Source organism: Toxorhynchites rutilus, chromosome 3 (genome assembly GCF_029784135.1).
Source record: "Toxorhynchites rutilus septentrionalis strain SRP chromosome 3, ASM2978413v1, whole genome shotgun sequence".
In the NCBI taxonomy this organism is placed as follows: Eukaryota; Metazoa; Arthropoda; class Insecta; order Diptera; family Culicidae; genus Toxorhynchites; species Toxorhynchites rutilus.
In genome coordinates this window covers 241,944,251-241,965,794 of record NC_073746.1, presented here as the reverse complement: position 1 = coordinate 241,965,794, position 21,544 = coordinate 241,944,251, and the positions used below count along the sequence as shown (strand labels likewise).

The window sequence follows — 21,544 nt, the reverse complement described above, 5'->3', positions numbered from 1 at the left end:
TGCCTTCCATAGCGAGTAGTTAGTATCTTGATTTGGCGACAATTCAGTGAGGTAATGATGGAGTTTTTCATCTTTCTCGTCTTGTAATAGCTTTCTTAGTTTACGTTGAGCCATTTTGAGTTGGTTTTTAGATTCTGACGATCGTTTGTTTCGCCAGATACGTCTTAGGCGTCGTTTTTCTGCAACTGCTGCTTTTATGTTTGAGGCAGAAACAATTTTTCTGTGTTTCAGTAGGTAGCTATCCTAGCTATCCTCGCCGCATTTTTCATGAGTTCACTGAGCTGGTTAACTTAGGCGTAAGAGTATTCCTTTTGGTGGCGAACGCGCCACCAATGTGGCTACGAAGACTCCCTATAAACAAAGTGTTGTTCACATTGTATTTTTTTTTTCTCTGTTATAGTAATTTTCAACACATTTCGGCTGGTTCGTCACTTTTACTTCCATTTTTGGAAAAATGTCGGGAGTGAGAATTGAACTCGTGATCTCTGCGTGAGAGGTATGGATGTTACCACTACGCCAGATCGCCTCCACTGCTTCACATTGTGTTGAAAACAGCATTAGATAACGACTTTTTCCAATTTAGTTTGAATAAAAACCAATGAATTACATTTTCTTTGTATTTTCATTATATTTAGCTAGATTCAATTCATAAAACCTAAACCAAACACACATTAGTTTTTGTATGGAATAAAAATGATCATAATGGTGAGTAGGCACAGCAAATGTTTCAACATCACAACTCCAAACCGCATGCTGTCGTTAAATTTGTCGCATCGTGATCCCATCCGACAAATTCAAAAGCTTAACTTAGAAAAGCACTTGCTTCAGACGAGGCAATCAATTCTTATGAGGAAACAACTTACTTTTTAGGAAAGCACTTCTATTTGGCTGGAATAACAGATTGCTCCAAAAGACCAGGACCACATTAAACAGGAAATTTGAAATTTCAAATGAACCATACTTTGGAAACATAATTTTTCCACTTTCATGAACATATTTAGACATAATATGTACGTTATGTAATAACTACACAAACTCTTTCGAAGCCAGTAATAATAATATATTCACACGAACGGATTACAGAGTCTTCAAAAAAACATCATCCAACCAACTCCTCACCCTGTACCTAGGAAGTCGTGAGCTGGTATCGCGCAAGGGAATCATAGAGCCTTTGCGAGGTGTGATCTACATCGATCCGAAGATTGTCAATGATGCAAAGATCTACGGGCAGCTGACGCTTACGTTTCGGTGAGTATTTAAATATTTGATATGAATTACTCAATGTCCCGGTGTAAGTATGCAATTCTCTACATGCTGCCAACAATAACTGATCGATATGTGATTATTTTGCGGTGCTTGTTTAAGTGAGAAACCAATATGCCTCAACAAGTTGTGTAATTACTCGCCGATAAAATAATGAGCAGTGACATATCACATAACTGATTATTTTTAATGACGCATAATTCCATATAAACGCCATCGTATCAATTAACAGTTCTATTGAGCCGCGTGATAGCATGGAACTGGGAACAAATATTTTTGTGTTCATCAATTCCTCTATAATATGTTTGTTCCATCCTGAATTTGTACCGAACTACGAAAATTGTTTTATTTATAATTTCTATTCTCTCGCTAATGATCCACAACGCCAAACCGATTACGCGCAAAATCAGTTTTCACAGTGTTCCTAGAATCCTAATTAATTTCCACTGCGTAGAAAATTTCCTACAACCGCTGGTAAATTTCCTTTACTTTGATCAATTCTCCCATGCCACGTTCCTTCGATCAATTAAAACTCACTTTTGATTTTGAACACTCTCTTTCCATGATACCCACAATCCCACCGCCCCCAAAAGCTACGGTCGCGAGGACGAGGAGGTAATGGGTCTGAAGTTTTGCAATGAAGCCGTCATCGCCTTACAACAAATTTGGCCTAGACCCGTGTTAACTGAACCCGAAGTGCTGACACCGCTGCAGGTAAATATTACCGTCTTTATTTCGCTCAACCTGAGTGCAATTGTCTTAGTCTGGTGGTAGCCCAAGCCTGTTCCCATTACTATTTACTAAGCGATGCGGGGAAACATTTTGTGATGCTGCGAACACGTTTAAGCGTTTCAGCGACTAATGGAAAAACAGTCAACAGTAGGACGAGCCAATCTCGTTCCTTCCTTTTTTTTAGATAACATCAACGTGGGCTCTTCGTTTGTGGTGGCTGCTAGCTCGCAAAAGCCGCGTCGGTGGATATGCGTGGGTGGAAATGTAAAATTAGATGGGCATCGTAAAAGCAGAGAATAATTGGCAGACGAAGGGAGCAAACATGGTCGAGAAACAGATCGGAAAAATCGATTACCGGCAATGTACGAATGTTTGATCACAAGTCGGTGAGATGATTTTTGTTCTGTTTTGAGATATGAGTGAATGATAAACAGAAACCGACAAAACAGACAATTTGATTTAGATTTTCGTATGTCGGAAATTTTCTTTGTCAGAATCAGGAATGTTATTAAGCTGTTATCAAGATGTGGAGAATTATCAACGCCGTTAGATTGGACGGGCTTCAAAATTTATAATTACGGCTTTTTCGGAACAGTTTCTAATTTTGTCAATTTGTTATTTTTTTAACACCATCTTCGATACCTTGCGTCCACACTAATCGAGAAATGTAACAATGTAACTATTTGTAACATAAGTTCAGTTTGTTTCAATTGTTATTCTTTTTGTGAGGAATCGAAATTCGACAAAAACGTGACATATCTCATCTCTGCGCCGAATTAAAAATCACGCCAGTGTCATTTAATGAAACGTTCCATCAAATACTTTTAAAATTGATCCAATTATAAGTTTCGTATACTACTACACTGTCTCTTTTGATTTTTACTTCGCTAACAGCGCTTTTTTATATAAATGGCCATCCACCGCGAGTCAATTGCTCCCCTGATCATTATTATAGCAATGCTGAAATTAATTTTTCTCCCTCATTTCCCCACGATTGTGATTCCTTTTTATGCATCACTTGTGCTGTGCCCACGATGAACGGTCACCCTCAATAAACGGATGCGGAATAATAAAATCCCCCTTCTAGGAAGCACTACTGGTTAGGCTAGGGAAAAATGCAGTTCCTTTCGCGCTGGAAATTGGCACACTGGCACCACCAAGCGTCCAGCTACTGCCAGCGAAACGATACACCGGAGCTCCCATTGGGACCAGCTATGATGTGCGTGTATACACGGGTAAGTGCGGGGATCGAATTAGTCCGTTCAAGGTGTAGGGATGTGCCATAAAACGAAGCGTGCCAGATGAATCATCTGAAAACGATGGCAAACTCATTCTACGTCAGCCTATTTCCATGTCATGTTATAATTAATGTACACAATAAGAGGATTGCACCTCACTCATTCATTCATCCATTCTTTCAGCCGAAGCCTATGCCGACGAACGAATTCAACGCCGCTCGACGGTGAGACTAGGTATACGATTAATCCACAAGATCTGTCCCGAGTCTTCAAAAGCGTCTGCACTGGAAACTGCCACCCTCAACTCTTTCTCCACCAGCGAAGCTGGCAGCATTGGACCTAAATCGCCACCCATCTCGATAGATCCGCCGAGTAACAGTAGTAGCACTATCACCACCAATCCCACCACCCCCACCAGTACGTCAAACAGCGCCATTGTTACATCTAGCAGTAGCAGTAGCGGTCACAACAGCACCATCCCCCGTGCCCTGAGAATCCGACTTTCGCCCAAATCACTCAAACTGTCCTCCCTCCACCGGCACAGCAGCAGCGTCGACAGTACCAACGGAGGGATCACTTCGTTCGGCGAGCACGGTATCATCGAGCTGACGGATGTGAACAAGGTAAGCCGATCTCTAGTAATTCCGTATTATCTGTATCGGAACGAGCACTGAGGTAGCTCAAAAAAAGGGAGGAATATGGAATCATTTTAGACTAGATTTTGAAATTTTAGAAATGTATTTCACGTCGCTTATATGCCAATCAAGAAATGGTTCCACCTGAACTCCACGTATCAAAATCATTACCACATACGTGACCATAAAATATTGACCTCAAACTGAATTTTTGAGCGAGATAGGAAGAAGATAAACAACGTATCGCATAACCTCCCACAAAACCCACAAAGTCATGAACAACCACACAGTGGGTAAAGCAATGCCCAGTATTTACTGGAAGTGAACGACCTAGGTCTGCCAGCGAGAACGTTACTTTCAAGCATCATATCCATCTTTCCTTTACAAGCTGTTGCCGGATGTTTATTAACCCTCTACAGCCCAAGCACCAGCAATGTAATGAATTTGTTCAAACATCAACATATATGCATAGAAAAATTTGCCTCCGCACCTCCACCTGTCACTTCTTCTAAAATAACTAAGAGTCTGTCAATTTTGCCCATTTTCAAAGTGCTTTCTTATAGATGTTTTTGTAAGAAAAATATACTTCATTAGAAAAGCTTGACAATGAGTTTGAAATGGATAAAACTATGACGCGACAAAATTTGTGCAATAGAACATCTTATTCTAGCAGCGTTGAATTACCAATTAAACACTATTACCAGAAAAACTCGTTCCTAGTTCAGAATGTTATTGATTTTGAAGCACTTTTTAAGATCTAAACCGGAACTTAATTGCCACACTGTCTATGCAGAAAATATTGTGCACCTTTTTGTCGACGTTTCATGTAACTTTAATTCAATGTAAATCATCAATTTCAATTCATGATAATGTATGCAAAATAAACACAGTTTAACATATCTTTGCGGTATTTGTTAATCCGAAGCTAATCCACAGCAAAACGAACTGGTCTCTTATCATATTTGCTCTCCGCACAAACAGCATATACGTGTGTATAAAGCTTCCCACTCGGTCACCACAGATTCTAATCTATCGGCTTCGGATGGATTTGATAATTAGCAGCATAAATCTCCTCCATCTATCTGTAATTTCCAGTTCCATTGGTATTTCAATCATCCACTTGGAAAAAAAAGATGGCATCGTTCGCTTGGGTATCCCGTTTTCCATTTCCTTGATTTGGTTTTTGCCCCGCTCCAAGTCGGTGGTAGATTCCGCCAACATCATCAGATTTCATCCCTCGTCGCTAGCCGTAAATTGAATTACTCTTCCTCCAGTGGAGGGCGGAAGGCGAGGGCAACTTATCGTTCATCAGCATTCAGCCAAATAAGCAATGCCAACAACGGTTGCTGGCGTTTGTGGCGCTACGCCTTTCCAGTATCCGCAGTAGCATGGGGTATGATAGCCGTTTGGAGCTATGGTCGATAAAATCTGTATTCTGCGGATAATCGATTGGGAAACCACAAAGAGAAGATAATCAACTCATCTTTTGGTTGAAACCAATTGAGCGCTCTATTCGCTAATTCCTATTTCCTATTTCCTATTTCCTATTTCCTATTTCCTATTCCCTATTTCCTATTTCCTATTTCCTATTTCCTATTTCCTATTTCCTATTTCCTATTTCCTATTTCCTATCTCCTATTTCCTATTTCCTATTTCCTATTTCCTATTTCCTATTTCCTATTTCCTATTTCCTATTTCCTATTTCCTATTTCCTATTTCCTATTTCCTATTTCCTATTTCCTATTTCCTATTTCCTATTTCCTATTTCCTATTTCCTATTTCCTATTTCCTATTTCCTATTTCCTATTTCCTATTTCCTATTTCCTATTTCCTATTTCCTATTTCCTATTTCCTATTTCCTATTTCCTATTTCCTATTTCCTATTTCCTATTTCCTATTTCCTATTTCCTATTTCCTATTTCCTATTTCCTATTTCCTATTTCCTATTTCCTATTTCCTATTTCCTATTTCCTATTTCCTATTTCCTATTTCCTATTTCCTATTTCCTATTTCCTATTTCCTATTTCCTATTTCCTATTTCCTATTTCCTATTTCCTATTTCCTATTTCCTATTTCCTATTTCCTATTTCCTATTTCCTATTTCCTATTTCCTATTTCCTATTTCCTATTTCCTATTTCCTATTTCCTATTTCCTATTTCCTATTTCCTATTTCCTATTTCCTATTTCCTATTTCCTATTTCCTATTTCCTATTTCCTATTTCCTATTTCCTATTTCCTATTTCCTATTTCCTATTTCCTATTTCCTATTTCCTATTTCCTATTTCCTATTTCCTATTTCCTATTTCCTATTTCCTATTTCCTATTTCCTATTTCCTATTTCCTATTTCCTATTTCCTATTTCCTATTTCCTATTTCCTATTTCCTATTTCCTATTTCCTATTTCCTATTTCCTATTTCCTATTTCCTATTTCCTATTTCCTATTTCCTATTTCCTATTTCCTATTTCCTATTTCCTATTTCCTATTTCCTATTTCCTATTTCCTATTTCCTATTTCCTATTTCCTATTTCCTATTTCCTATTTCCTATTTCCTATTTCCTATTTCCTATTTCCTATTTCCTATTTCCTATTTCCTATTTCCTATTTCCTATTTCCTATTTCATATTTCCTATTTCCTATTTCCTATTTCCTATTTCCTATTTCCTATTTCCTATTTCCTATTTCCTATTTCCTATTTCCTATTTCCTATTTCCTATTTCCTATTTCCTATTTCTTATTTCCTATTTCCTATTTCCTATTTCCTATTTCCTATTTCCTATTTCCTATTTCCTATCTCCTATTTCCTATTTCCTATTTCCTATTTCCTATTTCCTATTTCCTATTTCCTATTTCCTATTTCCTATTTCCTATTTCCTATTTCCTATTTCCTATTTCCTATTTCCTATTTCCTATTTCCTATTTCCTATTTCCTATTTCCTATTTCCTATTTCCTATTTCCTATTTCCTATTTCCTATTTCCTATTTCCTATTTCCTATTTCCTATTTCCTATTTCCTATTTCCTATTTCCTATTTCCTATTTCCTATTTCCTATTTCCTATTTCCTATTTCCTATTTCCTATTTCCTATTTCCTATTTCCTATTTCCTATTTCCTATTTCCTATTTCCTATTTCCTATTTCCTATTTCCTATTTCCTATTTCCTATTTCCTATTTCCTATTTCCTATTTCCTATTTCCTATTTCCTATTTCCTATTTCCTATTTCCTATTTCCTATTTCCTATTTCCTATTTCCTATTTCCTATTTCCTATTTCCTATTTCCTATTTCCTATTTCCTATTTCCTATTTCCTATTTCCTATTTCCTATTTCCTATTTCCTATTTCCTATTTCCTATTTCCTATTTCCTATTTCCTATTTCCTATTTCCTATTTCCTATTTCCTATTTCCTATTTCCTATTTCCTATTTCCTATTTCCTATTTCCTATTTCCTATTTCCTATTTCCTATTTCCTATTTCCTATTTCCTATTTCCTATTTCCTATTTCCTATTTCCTATTTCCTATTTCCTATTTCCTATTTCCTATTTCCTATTTCCTATTTCCTATTTCCTATTTCCTATTTCCTATTTCCTATTTCCTATTTCCTATTTCCTATTTCCTATTTCCTATTTCCTATTTCCTATTTCCTATTTCCTATTTCCTATTTCCTATTTCCTATTTCCTATTTCCTATTTCCTATTTCCTATTTCCTATTTCCTATTTCCTATTTCCTATTTCCTATTTCCTATTTCCTATTTCCTATTTCCTATTTCCTATTTCCTATTTCCTATTTCCTATTTCCTATTTCCTATTTCCTATTTCCTATTTCCTATTTCCTATTTCCTATTTCCTATTTCCTATTTCCTATTTCCTATTTCCTATTTCCTATTTCCTATTTCCTATTTCCTATTTCCTATTTCCTATTTCCTATTTCCTATTTCCTATTTCCTATTTCCTATTTCCTATTTCCTATTTCCTATTTCCTATTTCCTATTTCCTATTTCCTATTTCCTATTTCCTATTTCCTATTTCCTATTTCCTATTTCCTATTTCCTATTTCCTATTTCCTATTTCCTATTTCCTATTTCCTATTTCCTATTTCCTATTTCCTATTTCCTATTTCCTATTTCCTATTTCCTATTTCCTATTTCCTATTTCCTATTTCCTATTTCCTATTTCCTATTTCCTATTTCCTATTTCCTATTTCCTATTTCCTATTTCCTATTTCCTATTTCCTATTTCCTATTTCCTATTTCCTATTTCCTATTTCCTATTTCCTATTTCCTATTTCCTATTTCCTATTTCCTATTTCCTATTTCCTATTTCCTATTTCCTATTTCCTATTTCCTATTTCCTATTTCCTATTTCCTATTTCCTATTTCCTATTTCCTATTTCCTATTTCCTATTTCCTATTTCCTATTTCCTATTTCCTATTTCCTATTTCCTATTTCCTATTTCCTATTTCCTATTTCCTATTTCCTATTTCCTATTTCCTATTTCCTATTTCCTATTTCCTATTTCCTATTTCCTATTTCCTATTTCCTATTTCCTATTTCCTATTTCCTATTTCCTATTTCCTATTTCCTATTTCCTATTTCCTATTTCCTATTTCCTATTTCCTATTTCCTATTTTCTATTTCCGTCTGCCTTTTTCCTTTTTCTTTTCCCTTGAAATTTTGCTTCCTCTCACGTAAAAAAAATATTCAGAATCTCTCAGGAGGTTATAGACGATCATATTTGATGGAAAAATCCTTCTACGCATATGTTCGTATTTCAACAATGACAGAGTTATAGAACTTTTGTTTGTTTCGGGCGCTGTTCTCAAACTGGCTCTACTTCCATAAATACACTACGTAAGACGATTCTATTACCTCCATTTGAATAATGAGAAAATTCAGGATACAGGATACAGTAGTGGAACATTTAAATTAGTGGATAACATTTTGGAAGTGAAAAACTTAAAAGTTAGTAATTTTAATGTGTTATTATCAATTTTATCCCGAAAATTCATATTAAACATGAATGTTTCTATCAATTAAATTAAGCTCTCTAACTACTCTACAATTTGTTTTTCGACACCCAACTTCTATCTTTCCTTATTTCACTGTAATATCGATAGAAACAATTCCTGGTGAAAGTTCGAGTAAAATCTTCAAAAATCACGATTTTTTCATCCACTGTACTTATAAAATTTCATTTGAACGTTGAAATGTTACATTTTTTTCTTAAAATAAGTCATATTTGAAACATAAAAAAAACAATTAAACGAGTTCAAAATTGTATATAATCGAATCATATAAAATCGAGTCTGTATATAAGTCCGACCGACCTGTAGTACCCTAAACTAAGACTTATCAATTACTAATTGTCATTCTTCCAGCTAACAATTAGACGGCGTCGATTTAATAAAAAAACAATAATTTAATTTTATATCCATAGTTCTGTTTCACAATCGTTCGCCATCTTTAACGCAGCTTAAATATTCTATCCTCCCAGAACATGTTTGCTACCTCGTCGAAAACCGCTGCGAGCCATACATGTGCTTGGTAGTAGCATATAATACAGAATCCATTCCAAATCCCACTAGAAATAGAGTGTATCTTTCTTCTGGCGAAGACCGGATACGTAAAAGAATTAATAAGCATGGTATAAATCCTCGCATAAGCGGAAATGCTAGTGTTTCGCGTAACCTTTTGATCGTTTATATTTTTTTCCGAAAAAATTACAGCATCACTACAGTCAATTGCAGAGAAATCAATATTCAAATTTTCACTGAATTCATCGTCCATGCTTTGGAAATAATCTTTACTCAACAAATGAGGGAAGAATATCAGAAGTGGAAAACTTGCTGAATTTTTCCTAATTTTTATGATATTAAGTACAGTGATAAAGGGTGTGTCACATCAAATTGTATCACGGAAAAAACGCTGTAGAAATTCGCCCAGTAGACCGATCTATTTGAAATTTTTAGACAGTAAAATTAAAACTATTAAACAACTTTTGGCATTTTCTTTTTATTCATACTTCGAGCCCAAGCCCGTATGCTCGCACCTTCCTCTTTACCCCGTCCATAAGGTTCTGTACAACGTCAGGTTGTAGTTTTTTTTGAACAGAAATCCATTTTATCTTGAAGTCCGCCTCCGATTTGCCAACTTTTGGGTTCTTCCGGAGGGCCTGCTTCATAATCGCCCAATATTTCCCTATTGGGCGAAGCTCCGGCGCGTTGGGCGGGTTCATTTCCTTTGGCACGAAGGTGACCCCGTTGGCTTCGTACCACTCCAACACGTCCTTTGAATAGTGGCTCGAAGCGAGATCCGGCCAGAAGATGGTCGGGCTCTCGTGCTGCTTCAATAGTGGTAGTAAGCGCTTCTGTAGGCACTCCTTAAGGTAAACCTGCCCGTTTACCGTGCCGGTCATCACGAAGGGGGCGCTCCGCTTTCCGCAAGAGCAGATCGCTTGCCACACCATGTACTTTTTGGCAAACTTGGATAGTTTCTGCTTGCGAATCTCCTCCGGAATGCTGAATTTGTCCTCTGCGGAGAAGAACAACAGGCCCGGCAGCTGACGAAAGTCCGCTTTGACGTAGGTTTCGTCGTCCATTACCAGGCAATGCGGCTTCGTCAGCATTTCGGTGTACAGCTTCCAGGCTCGCGTCTTCCCCACCATGTTTTGCCTTTCGTCGCGGTTAGGAGCCTTCTGAACCTTGTATGTACGCAGGCCATCCCGCTGCTTGGTCCGCTGGACGAATGAACTTGACAAATTCAGCTTATTGGCGACATCCCGGACCGAACTTCTCGGATCACGTCTAATCTGCTTAACTACGCGCTTGTGATCTTTTTCACTGACGGAGCATCCATTTTTGCCGTTCTTCACCTTCCGGTCGATGGTTAGGTTCTCGAAGTATCGTGTTAGTACTCTGCTGACCGTGGATTGGACGATTCCCAGCATCTTACCGATGTCCCGATGTGACAACTCCGGATTCTCGAAATGAGTGCGCAGGATTAATTCACGACGCTCTTTTTCGTTCGACGACATTTTTCAAATTTACGAAACATTGACAGTGAAGCATGGCCAACGTGATCTATACACTCTTATCTGATTATAAGCGAAAGCTGAAGATATAATTCCTAAAAATTAAATTTCTACAGCGTTTTTTCCGTGATGCAATTTGTGGTGACACACCCTTTAGATATATTTACCATAGTCCCATCATTAAAGTTGATTCTACTTCGAATCAGACGAACAAATTACATATAAAATCTTTTTATATTGACTGTAGATTTTAAAATTTTCCCTTGAGTAATTGAGTAATTGAGTAAACGAATTCCTACATTAATAACTCTGGGGATACATCTACATACGCATTATACTCAATAAGGCAATGTTGTTCTTCAAACTTAATCTCGTTGTAATTTCACAAATTCGTCAGTTTTGGAAAGCCACGAAACAATTGAGGGTAGAGATGAAAAAATAAATACAGCTTTGCGTCTAGGGAGCATAACTTAATGTAAGAATATAAGTGCGAACCGGAGAACTATCATGACAGAAAACTTTGACATGGAAACCAATATATTCATTACGAATAATGTAAAGAGTACGAAAATCAGGAAAAATCAGGATCATTTCAGAAAAATCAGGATAAATTGAGTGTTCGTCAGGATATCAGGGAGCGCGCTAAAAAGTCTGGGAAATCCTGAAAAATCAGGAAGATTGGCATCTCTGCCCCCACCTCCCCTACCACTAATTTAGAGCGACACTAAAATACTGAGCTTATTAAGGGGGTAGTACAATATGAACAACATACAAAGTATGTGATTTTCGCTATTTTTTTCAAAGAGAAAATAAATTACTATAATTAATCTGATATCACAGTTTAATCAGGTATATATTGCTTAACAAACAAAAAAATTGTATCAATTGGGCCGTCCCCGGAATAGCCGCAACCGGTTTGTTGAACCCTCGCAACCAAAACCTTGTAAACTGGTGGGAGTCCTACAAGTTTTTCTAGTGGACCGATTTCAACCAATGGTTTTTTTCGTACGGATATATTTCCTGTCATCGTACGTAGCATTTTTTCAAAATATTGATTTTTGGTTAAATGGCGACATCTGTAAAAAAAATTGCGTTATTGCCTCAATAATCGATACAAAAACATTCACCATAATTTTATTTTTGAAAATATCAAAGAAAAATCCTACGTACGATGACAGGAAATTTAGTAGAGAATCTGGCAAAAATTTATTCATCAAAATCGAATGGACCGTTCCGGAGGTAGAACCCCCACCAGTTTGCAAAACATGGTTTCGAGAAAAACGTGTTTTAAATTTTTGATCCGCGCTCCTCACGCAAAGACTCAGGTCCACTCATTGGATTGTAACTTTGAAACGTCTCAGAGAACATTTTAGGCCAGAAATTTCTTTTTCAAGTTTCCATACTACCCCCTTAAATATCTTAAATAAAGTAGTTTTTCAGTACCTTACAGCAAAAGTAAATCACTAACGCCCCCAAAGGCATCGTTCCCAAACAAATAATCTACAAATTATACAATGCAGCACGTTTTGCGAAACGGCAACAGAAAATCCGAACCGTAGCGGTTGTATGGTGACGACGGAGACCATAACAGTTTCTCACCAATGAATACAGCTCCCACCGCTGAAACATTTTTCCTCACATCCGACTTAAAATTCGCTGCACTTTGAAGCTATTTGTAACCCGGAAACAACGCACGAATGAACGTAAATTGATTGATCGATCGGAAAAAGTCATCACAGCCTAACACAAATTCACACAATCTCTCCCCGGCAAAAAAAAAATAACAAAAATAAACTTGTTTTCATTATTTCGAAATTGAGGGTCAAAATGAAAGAGGTGTAAATGACATTATTGATTACTCTACATCGACTCTGCTTGAATGCTTGAATTTGCAAGTCCACAGCGGAAACTTTTTTTAAATAGTTCTAAAAAGAACCGATACATTAACTCCTTCTATTTGGTAAACGGTGGCATAGAACACATTGCGGCAGAGACGAAGTATAAACACAGGGCGTTGTATATGTATATCCTCCCAGAACATGTTTGTTTTCTCGGATAGAGCATAGCATAGCTGATGTTTTGTCATTGAAAGAATTTCGCAGGCATCTTTTGATTGTTCATATTTATTACAGTCAGAAACGTACTCCTTCATCAATAACTTTGCCGCTACCCATACAGACACAAGGTAATGTTGTTATTTCTTAAATTCGTCGGTTATTCTAATTTCATGAAATTATTTAACTGTTTTGAAACATTTGTGCGTAATGAAAATGATTCGGGATTTTCACTTATTTAATTATTCGACAAAAACTTATCCAGTCGATTTGCAACGATCACACATATTGATGAAAATGTTAATTACAGATTTTTATCAGGGGATTTTAATTTAAAGTAAGCATTATTTTCAACCAAGAGAACATTGAGAGGGATCTCAGTGTATTTTTCGCTAATAATTTTCATTCAAAAAGTAAAAAGTACAAAAATCAGGGAAAATCAGGCTATTTTCTGAAAAATCAGACAAAATTGACTGTTTTTGGTTTGTCCAGCTTATTTTCGGGTTCTTCGGGAAAACTGGTTAACAATTTCCCATTATAAAAATGGTTGGTCGCTTCGCAGCGTGGCAATTCTATGGATACTGACTGACGGGGAATAACACATGGGTGCGACACAGGGGTGCGACAAAATGTTTCGCTTCTCTTCAAGAACTGAACAGTGTGCGATATTTCGATTGTTTCAAGCAAAACCGTGGTATATGATTTCAGCATTAGCAAAGCCAGTTGTCTGCTCGCTAGCTGGTTCGAGACTGAGGTTGACTAAAGTGAGTTTCATATTCCCCTTGAATAGAATGATATGGACGGTGGATAACTGTGTTCGCAGTAGTATTGATGTATTCAAATTATATTTCGCTGTTTTTGGTCGGTACAATTAGAGGAGCACAAATAGGGCCATTAAAAACGTGGGATTTGGCGCTTTCAGATAATTCTTAACATTTCGCAATAACAAATAACAAAAATATGTTTTTTCTTAATTCTGATGGATGCGTAAAAATAGTTTGATTCAATTGATCCAAACAGCAATCTATCCAGATATAGTCTTATAACTCGATTTCTTACGAGTTCCATTATTTCTTATATGTCCAATTTTCAGATTTTTATTTTACTAATACCTTCTTGTCAAAAGTAAGTCTTAGTCTTCCAAACCTAGGCTAAGTAAGTGTAGTCTTCCAAACCAATGAAAAAATATGATCATAATGAAGAAAAACGTATAAACACCGATAAATAAAATTCGCAAACGATCCAATTCAAAACACCGCGAAACTCCATTGCGGCGCACAAAAAATAATTAACAACCAACAAAGCGTCTCCGTAGATTGAAGGACGTTTGCCAAACCACCTGTGAACCACGAAGCACAGAGAAAAAAAACCCTCCCGGGATTTTGTTTGGCCAGTTTGAGAAATAAACACCAAAATCCCATAACATTAAGACTAATTGTACAAACACACAGAGTTTAGCCGGGGAACGTCTGGCCAACGCGGCTGCTTTAATATAATTACACCCTAATGGATTTAACGAAGGAGTACGGAAGCAGTCGGAGCGGAATAAAAAGTTAAAACAAACCCCTCTTGAGAGGGTGTACTTCCGAACGATGTGCAGGCAAGTGCAGGCACAAAAACGGCTGTTAGCAGATACACCTAAGAAAGAGAGCACAGGTTTCGTGATTGACCGTTGACGTGGGCTGTGGGTAAAGGAGAGGACTGCAGAAGTCGGGAAAACACTGCACTATTATTGAGTTTAGTTTGGATACTCATCGGATATAGCTGTATATTCGATCTATAATCTATATAAATAAAAATGGCCAAATCTGTTGGCAAGTGGAAAACCCGAAGAAGGGATGGTCCGATTTTAGCCTCCTGTATTTTGTTGTATTCGTCTCTTACCGTGGATTAATATAGTGGAAAGAAAAAAGGTCGGAAAATTCGGAAAATTGAATTCCCATATGTTCGAAAACTACATCATAATACGCGTTGTTAGTCCATTCGATGTTTGCGCTATCGAAATTGATCTTTGTTCGTAAGTGGAAATGGATTTTCAGGCGAAATAACGCATTTCCATATCTTATATCTGTAAATAAAAATGGAAAACCCGAGGAAGAAATGGTTCAATTTGAGTCATCTATATTTCGTTTTATTCGTCTATTCCCGTAGATCAATATAGCGGAGAGAAAAATCGGAAAATTCGGAAAATTGACTTCCCATATGTTACACAATTAGCTAAGCGTTGTTAGTTAGTTGATGTTGGCGCTAACGAAATTGATTTTTGTTCGAAAGTGGAAAAGGATTTTCAGACGGAATAACGCATTCATATATCTTCTATTTACTCTCGACAAAAAAAATTAGAGGAACAGAGTGCGAGATCGGAAATTTTAAGTGATTTTTGACATGCTGTAACTCCGTGAAAAATAAACTCATATCGATGAGATGCACATCATTTTAAAGCTACAACTTTCGAATTTTTTACGTAAATATTTTTATCTTGGTATGTGTAGGTGTAGTGGGCAACAATATCGGTGTTGCGATTTGAGGGAGTAATCGAAACAGGTCACTGGTTTTCGACAGCTTTATTTTATTGCGCTTCAAAACTAAAATATGAACAGTATGAACATATGTGTTTTGTGGTTAGGCTATGCTCAAACTTACAATTCAGTGGACATGATAGAATGCCCCGACTTACTCCTCTCGGCAATTATCTTTCTAACTCCTATCGTTACCTGCCGAACTATTACAGCTTTAAATTAAAAGGTATCAGCAAAAGGCGAATTCTTACCCAGTATGGTTCTAACAAATAATTAATAACTCATTGTAATTAATTATTTAATTAAGTAAGAAGTAAGAAGTTTTGAAAACTCCAATAAATTCTGCACAAGGATAATTTGCTACTTTGACGAAAAAAAAAATATTTCAGTTTTTTTTGCATTGATTTCAAAAAAGGGCCAGAAACAGGATTTTTATAGTGCTTTACAAAATCCACTGTAATTCTGTTAATTTTTTTGAGCTGTCTTTTGTAATATTCTCTGTATCAAACATGTATTCCATTCAACGGAGAAACATGTTATTTCCAAATGCTTGAAGAATCTTCAACGAGAATTGTGTCTAATTTTATATTATAAGGACGAGTTTTTGTAGAAGTACTAGACAATTTATATAAAAGGAAATTGTGAAGGGTCAAAGGGTAATCAATCAATGAAGAGTTCAGTGATTGGACTCACTAACGTTCACTTAGTAAGAAAACGTGGATGTTTGAAAGTATTCAAATCAAAAAATCTATTTTGGGCGGGACAAAGTTCGTCGGGTCAGCTAGTAAATATATAAATCCAACATATTTTTAAAAACTTAAAATTCTGGAAACTTAGAGTACCTTTTCCCACGCATTGTTTATTTCAGAGAATAGTTAATATGTATACAGATTAATCAGAGATGCCAATTTTTTTCCTGTTAGTTCGTAGATTTTTTTTTTAATCTTACGATTTATTTATTTTTTTCAATAAATCTCGGGATAGGAAAAAAAAAGAATGATCTGAGAAATAAAGTGGTGTTTAACACGTTGAGTCCCGCGTACTGACATAGAGTTTTTCGTTAATAAAAACGTTCATCACTGGGACTGACCGTTAAAAAATAAGGAAATTAATAAAAAAAAAAGTTTGTTTTTCCGATGTTTTTCCATATGTGACTACTTTCTAGTCGAATTCCTGACTATTTTCTTTCTATACAATAAATATCTTTGGGAGTGGGGGCAAACGTATATATTGTGCAAAGGCTCTCGATGCGGACTGAATAGAAAACGCAGTAAGAACAATCCGGAGCTCAACGTGTTAAACCATAAAATTGTTTTTTTCATCACTCTACGAGCCACCATAGTATGGAGAATAGCGTTATATTGGTTTTTGCCTGCCATGCTCATCATAACTGGGAGTTCAATCAATCTAGTCATAGTTTTTCATTAAAATGTTTGCAGAAACACACGCATATCTTGAGCCAGATTGTATCTCTTTCGAACTGTTCTTCATTGTGCTATAGCGAAATAGCGACTAATTCCGATTCACCAGAAGTGCTCGTCTCAACATGGATAGGGACAAAATAACATAATAATCATCTCCCATTTCTCTCTGATTTCCTTCCCTCCAAAAACAACAGGGTCCTCAAGTATCGGTGGACAAACCTTTCCTGTGGGCCGACGGGCGAGTTAATCTGAAGGCCTCACTCAACAAAGCGGCTTACGTGCATGGCGAAAACGTAACGGTAACCCTCGACATAAAGAACGACAGCCGGAAAATTGTGCGGAAAATCCGGGTAAGTTTAATCTTCTACATGCTTCTCTCTCAAGTGTTTCAAGCCACCTCTTTTAATCAACACCGCGTAAATCCGACCGAAAATAAACTGTCACGTAGAGATGGGAAACTTTTTACGACACCTTTTTGGATGGCTTTCGAAAGGTATTTTGCTATCTGTGTGATTGCGTACACGCCTTATGACGCAAGGCGTGTCATTTTTTTCGCAGTTATTTTCCATTGAAATTCCTGCTCGTTTTGGTATGTTTTCACGACTGTATCTAATGACACTCATGTCGACGAGTTTGCCTCGGAGATTTTCCGTCGACGGATGAAATATATATCGTATGTAAGTTGCATGTGTTGTCAAAGAAAACATTTTTTACACCTTTAAGCAGAACGGCTTCGAAGAGGTAAAGGGAATTCAATGATACTGAGAAGCGACATCGTGGTAGAAATTCTAATTGTTGGGGTGAGCATTCAATTCTAGCTGAGGAATAATGAAATTCGAATTTGAAGTTTATAATAAAATAATTATCTGCAATATCGATGACGGGAAATTTCATGCATCACCTCCATCATTTGAGAACAACCTTAAAAAGTGAGCAATCCCGAAAGCTGGAAGCCTCAGGCAAACTCTCTTGGAAGGAATTTAATTAATTGAGTTTGCGCTTATGTGTTGGTTTTTCATTAGTTATTCTTCTTTGAAACGTCGGCTTGTTTTGCCATGTATTAGCGAGTTAAACTTATAATTACAAGCGGGCGGATTTGCGATGAAGGCTTCCCGTCGACTGTGGGTAGTATGTTGTGTATTCGGGGAAAGTGATGTTTTGATATCTTCAACACAAAACAGCTCCCGACCGCTTTGGGGAAATTCAAGCGTATTGATTGGCTGCTGTTCGTGGTACAGATTCGAATTGCAGCTGTTAATATTCCTTAGTATTGTAGATGTAAATATTCAATTTTTTTTAATATTTTGGTTTGTTTGAAGTCGCTGGAATATTCCACTGATCACAAAGCATAAGCCATGATCTAACTGCCGAGTTAGTTCCATAATTCATTATACTGGCAAAAATTAGATGTTAAACAATTTTTTGTTTCTTACTTACAATTCTACGATTTTGATCAATATCATCAATCTCTATTCCTAATAAATTAAGTCATAAACGTTTAAAAAGTGACTGAAATGATTGTTTCGAGTATGGATTTCCATTTCTCTTAATGTACCAAATTTGTATTTCCATTTGCAACTGCGCCGAAATAAATAAATGCCAATGAAACTCATGCAAATCAAATGAAAACTCAGCATGGGAAAAATACTGTAAGAAAGCCAGGTGGAAGTAAATGAAATTCACCCAATTTTATCGAAATCTCACCTTGAGCCATACAGGGAAAATACAAACATAATGCAAATGGAAACACTGAAAGCAATTCGCTGTACAGATATCATGCTGGTAGTCAGCTTCCTTGTGAACCCTGCTTGATATCCACCCAACCTGTACTGCTGGCAACGAATGTAAAGTATGCAACCAGCAGAAGGTTGGATTGTACTGGAGTGATGCAGATATAGTAATGAAACAGCCTTACCCCATCGCTTGAGCGCCGCTATATACTTTTTTCCCAACGATGCATTCAAGGATTGTCGTTCATATGAATGGCATTGTTGCCTTTTTCCTATTCCAAGTGAACACAGACGTTAAAAGCGCATGCAACGAGTTCCCCCACAGCGTCGCACTCGAGTGTCCAAATGGGGTTCTGCAAACAACTTGAGGCAAATTAAACAAAAGCACGTTTAAATACTTGCAGCAATTTTGTGACACTGGTATGTAATTAATTTTTAATTTTTATGTTTTTTCAACAAGCTAAAATAAGGTAAAATAAGGATTTGAAATCTAAAAAGACGTTTGAAATGGGTTGAATCAACAGGGAATAGGGAAATTTTAAAACCGTCATAACCAAGAGAAATCACCACACGTAACACAGTACAACCATTATCACTCGAGTGGATCCCAGAGGGGACCATTCAGTTTTGCTACTGAACTTATTGTGAATCAACGTGCAAATTTTACTACCCTGATACGCTGATTCACGTTACGATAAACGGGATTGCCGCATTTTCCGAATACGGTCGGTGGAATTGCAAACAAACACGAAGCTAACACACTCCCTGTTGTATTTATTCCGTTTTACAGCTGGTGGCCGTTCAGCATGTGGACGTTTGCATGTTCAGCAATGGAAAATTCAAAAACATCGTCGCCGAAGTCGACGTGAGCAAACACATCGGACCAGGGGACACTCTGCGCGCCTCGTACTCACTGCTTCCGGTCAGAGGTAAGTTTCCTGTTTGTTTGGCGGTGTGTTGCTGGAATGTTTTTTCACTCCATGTTGAAAGGATGTACATGGAGTGAAAATGGCACTCTAGTTGTCGAATCTCCTGCTCCCTAACGAATGGATATTATTTTGAATAATACGTTCTCGTCAGAAACTGAAACATGCATAGGAGAAACTAGAACCTTCAAACGACAACGACTTTACGCTATCAGAAAAATAAGAAATTCCAGGATTATTATTTTCGGAGTTCAATATTATTCCATACCTTCTACCCGTGCACATTCATGAACACAAATTACAAGCGAAATTACAAATACTATTAGTGCCGTCGTACACGGGTAAGAACGAAAAATTGTATCTTCAAAACTGTTACAAACTGTACTTTAGCTACTTTATAACAAAAGTCCTACTTTTTTTTCCAATGCGCTCATATTATAGATTATCTGTTGTTACGAGCAAAAAAAAATCTAGTAAGGTAAATGATTTTGGTTTGTTCAATTGAAAATATGATCATGGTTTGTCCACTTTTTTATTATTTGACACGTATTCAGGCCTTTTTTGGATTATTACACTTGCAAAATATTGTAAACATCATACTTGCACACCATTTGTATCAGATTCACATAGCTAAACCATTAACCCTCTACAGAACATGCCCGCCTTTAGACGGGCTTCGCGTATTCGCTTTACAAATTATTCAGACATTATTTTCAATGTTCACCTTCACTGGAACGTCTTTAGAATATTTTCATCTATCACACATACACATTGTTTTTCTGCTGACAGCTTTCTGCTAGGAGTATTTTATGTTGAAAGTCGGAAATTCGAGATGAAAGTGGAGTAGGTTTTTTTGGACAAATAAAAAACTTGGGCGGTAGAGGGTTAAATTAACGCATTTCGATGACCTCAATTCTCATCATGAGTTGTCCAATTCACTAATGTTGTTTCGTCCACATGATTTCTATGGTGTTTATTGTGTTGAGGTGAAAACTTTTAACCCCTTCACGTGCGATTTAATTTCCAAAAGACCGGACCAAATGCAAACGCTTCGATGGGTACCGCATCGAATAATTTCACTACTCTATAGAGCATTTTAGCGTTTTGTGATATGCAAGCACACCATGAGAGAGACTCGATGTTATACGTTTTGGCTCAATCATTTCACATCGAGTGAGACTCGATGTTGTACGAGAAAGGGTTAAAATGCCCAAGAAAGGGCAATATTCTGAAGAAAGCCTAACTTATGAATGAATCAATATGACACTAAACACAAACAATGATAAATGCAACATCTACTTGAAAATTCCATTTTTTTCATTCAAAAATGGTGATCTCTAAAACCGGAAACCATGATCATTTTTTGGACAAACCATGATCATAATTTCTCTTTGAGGAAAATGGTTAAAAAACATAAAAATTTGAATAATTTCAACGCTTTATGGTAGTATTAGCGACTAGAGACTTGGGGCTTTTCAACAAACCCAAACTCATATCGATTATATGTGATTTTCATAAAGAAAAATCGATTTGCATTTACTAGTTGCGTAAAAATACGCTAAATCGGACAAACCAAAATGACATGCCCCATGTCATAAGTGCAAAATACCAACTCGAAAATAGTATAACTACTTCCATAGCGAATGACAGTTATTGAATAGTCTACAATTTTCTTTTTGTTTTAAAACTCGGTTTTCGTGTCAGAAATAAAATTTTACGGTGAAGGTAATAACCTTTTTGCGCTCTCATTCATCCAACCTGCTACCATGAAAGAGTTTCAAGAAGTTGAAATTGAAGCATGTTTTCCGTGTTTTACGAATAGCTTGCATGGGACGCAATGATAAAGCAATGAACCAATTTAGAGCCAAACCCTTCCACCAGGACTAGATTTTAGCCGACTGACTAGATAGTTCTCACATATATAGGGTTGGGGAAAAAGAAATGTCGTATTTCTGATCGAAATTTGACGCTTTATTTAGCATACTTAAAATTA

The 21,544-nt window shown here is 36.7% G+C and overlaps 1 protein-coding gene across 1 annotated transcript in view; it reads left to right on the top strand.

Moving 5' to 3' along the window:
* The window catches only part of LOC129776456 (arrestin homolog), a 199,114-nt gene that overhangs the window by 159,575 nt on the left and 17,995 nt on the right, over positions 1-21,544 (top strand). Inside the window, exons 5-10 of the mRNA XM_055782113.1 lie at positions 1,084-1,248; positions 1,857-1,977; positions 3,083-3,230; positions 3,417-3,856; positions 17,090-17,245; positions 19,416-19,554. Of these exons, the coding sequence (XP_055638088.1) occupies positions 1,084-1,248; positions 1,857-1,977; positions 3,083-3,230; positions 3,417-3,856; positions 17,090-17,245; positions 19,416-19,554 (1,169 nt within the window). The remainder of the gene's footprint in view (positions 1-1,083; positions 1,249-1,856; positions 1,978-3,082; positions 3,231-3,416; positions 3,857-17,089; positions 17,246-19,415; positions 19,555-21,544) is intronic.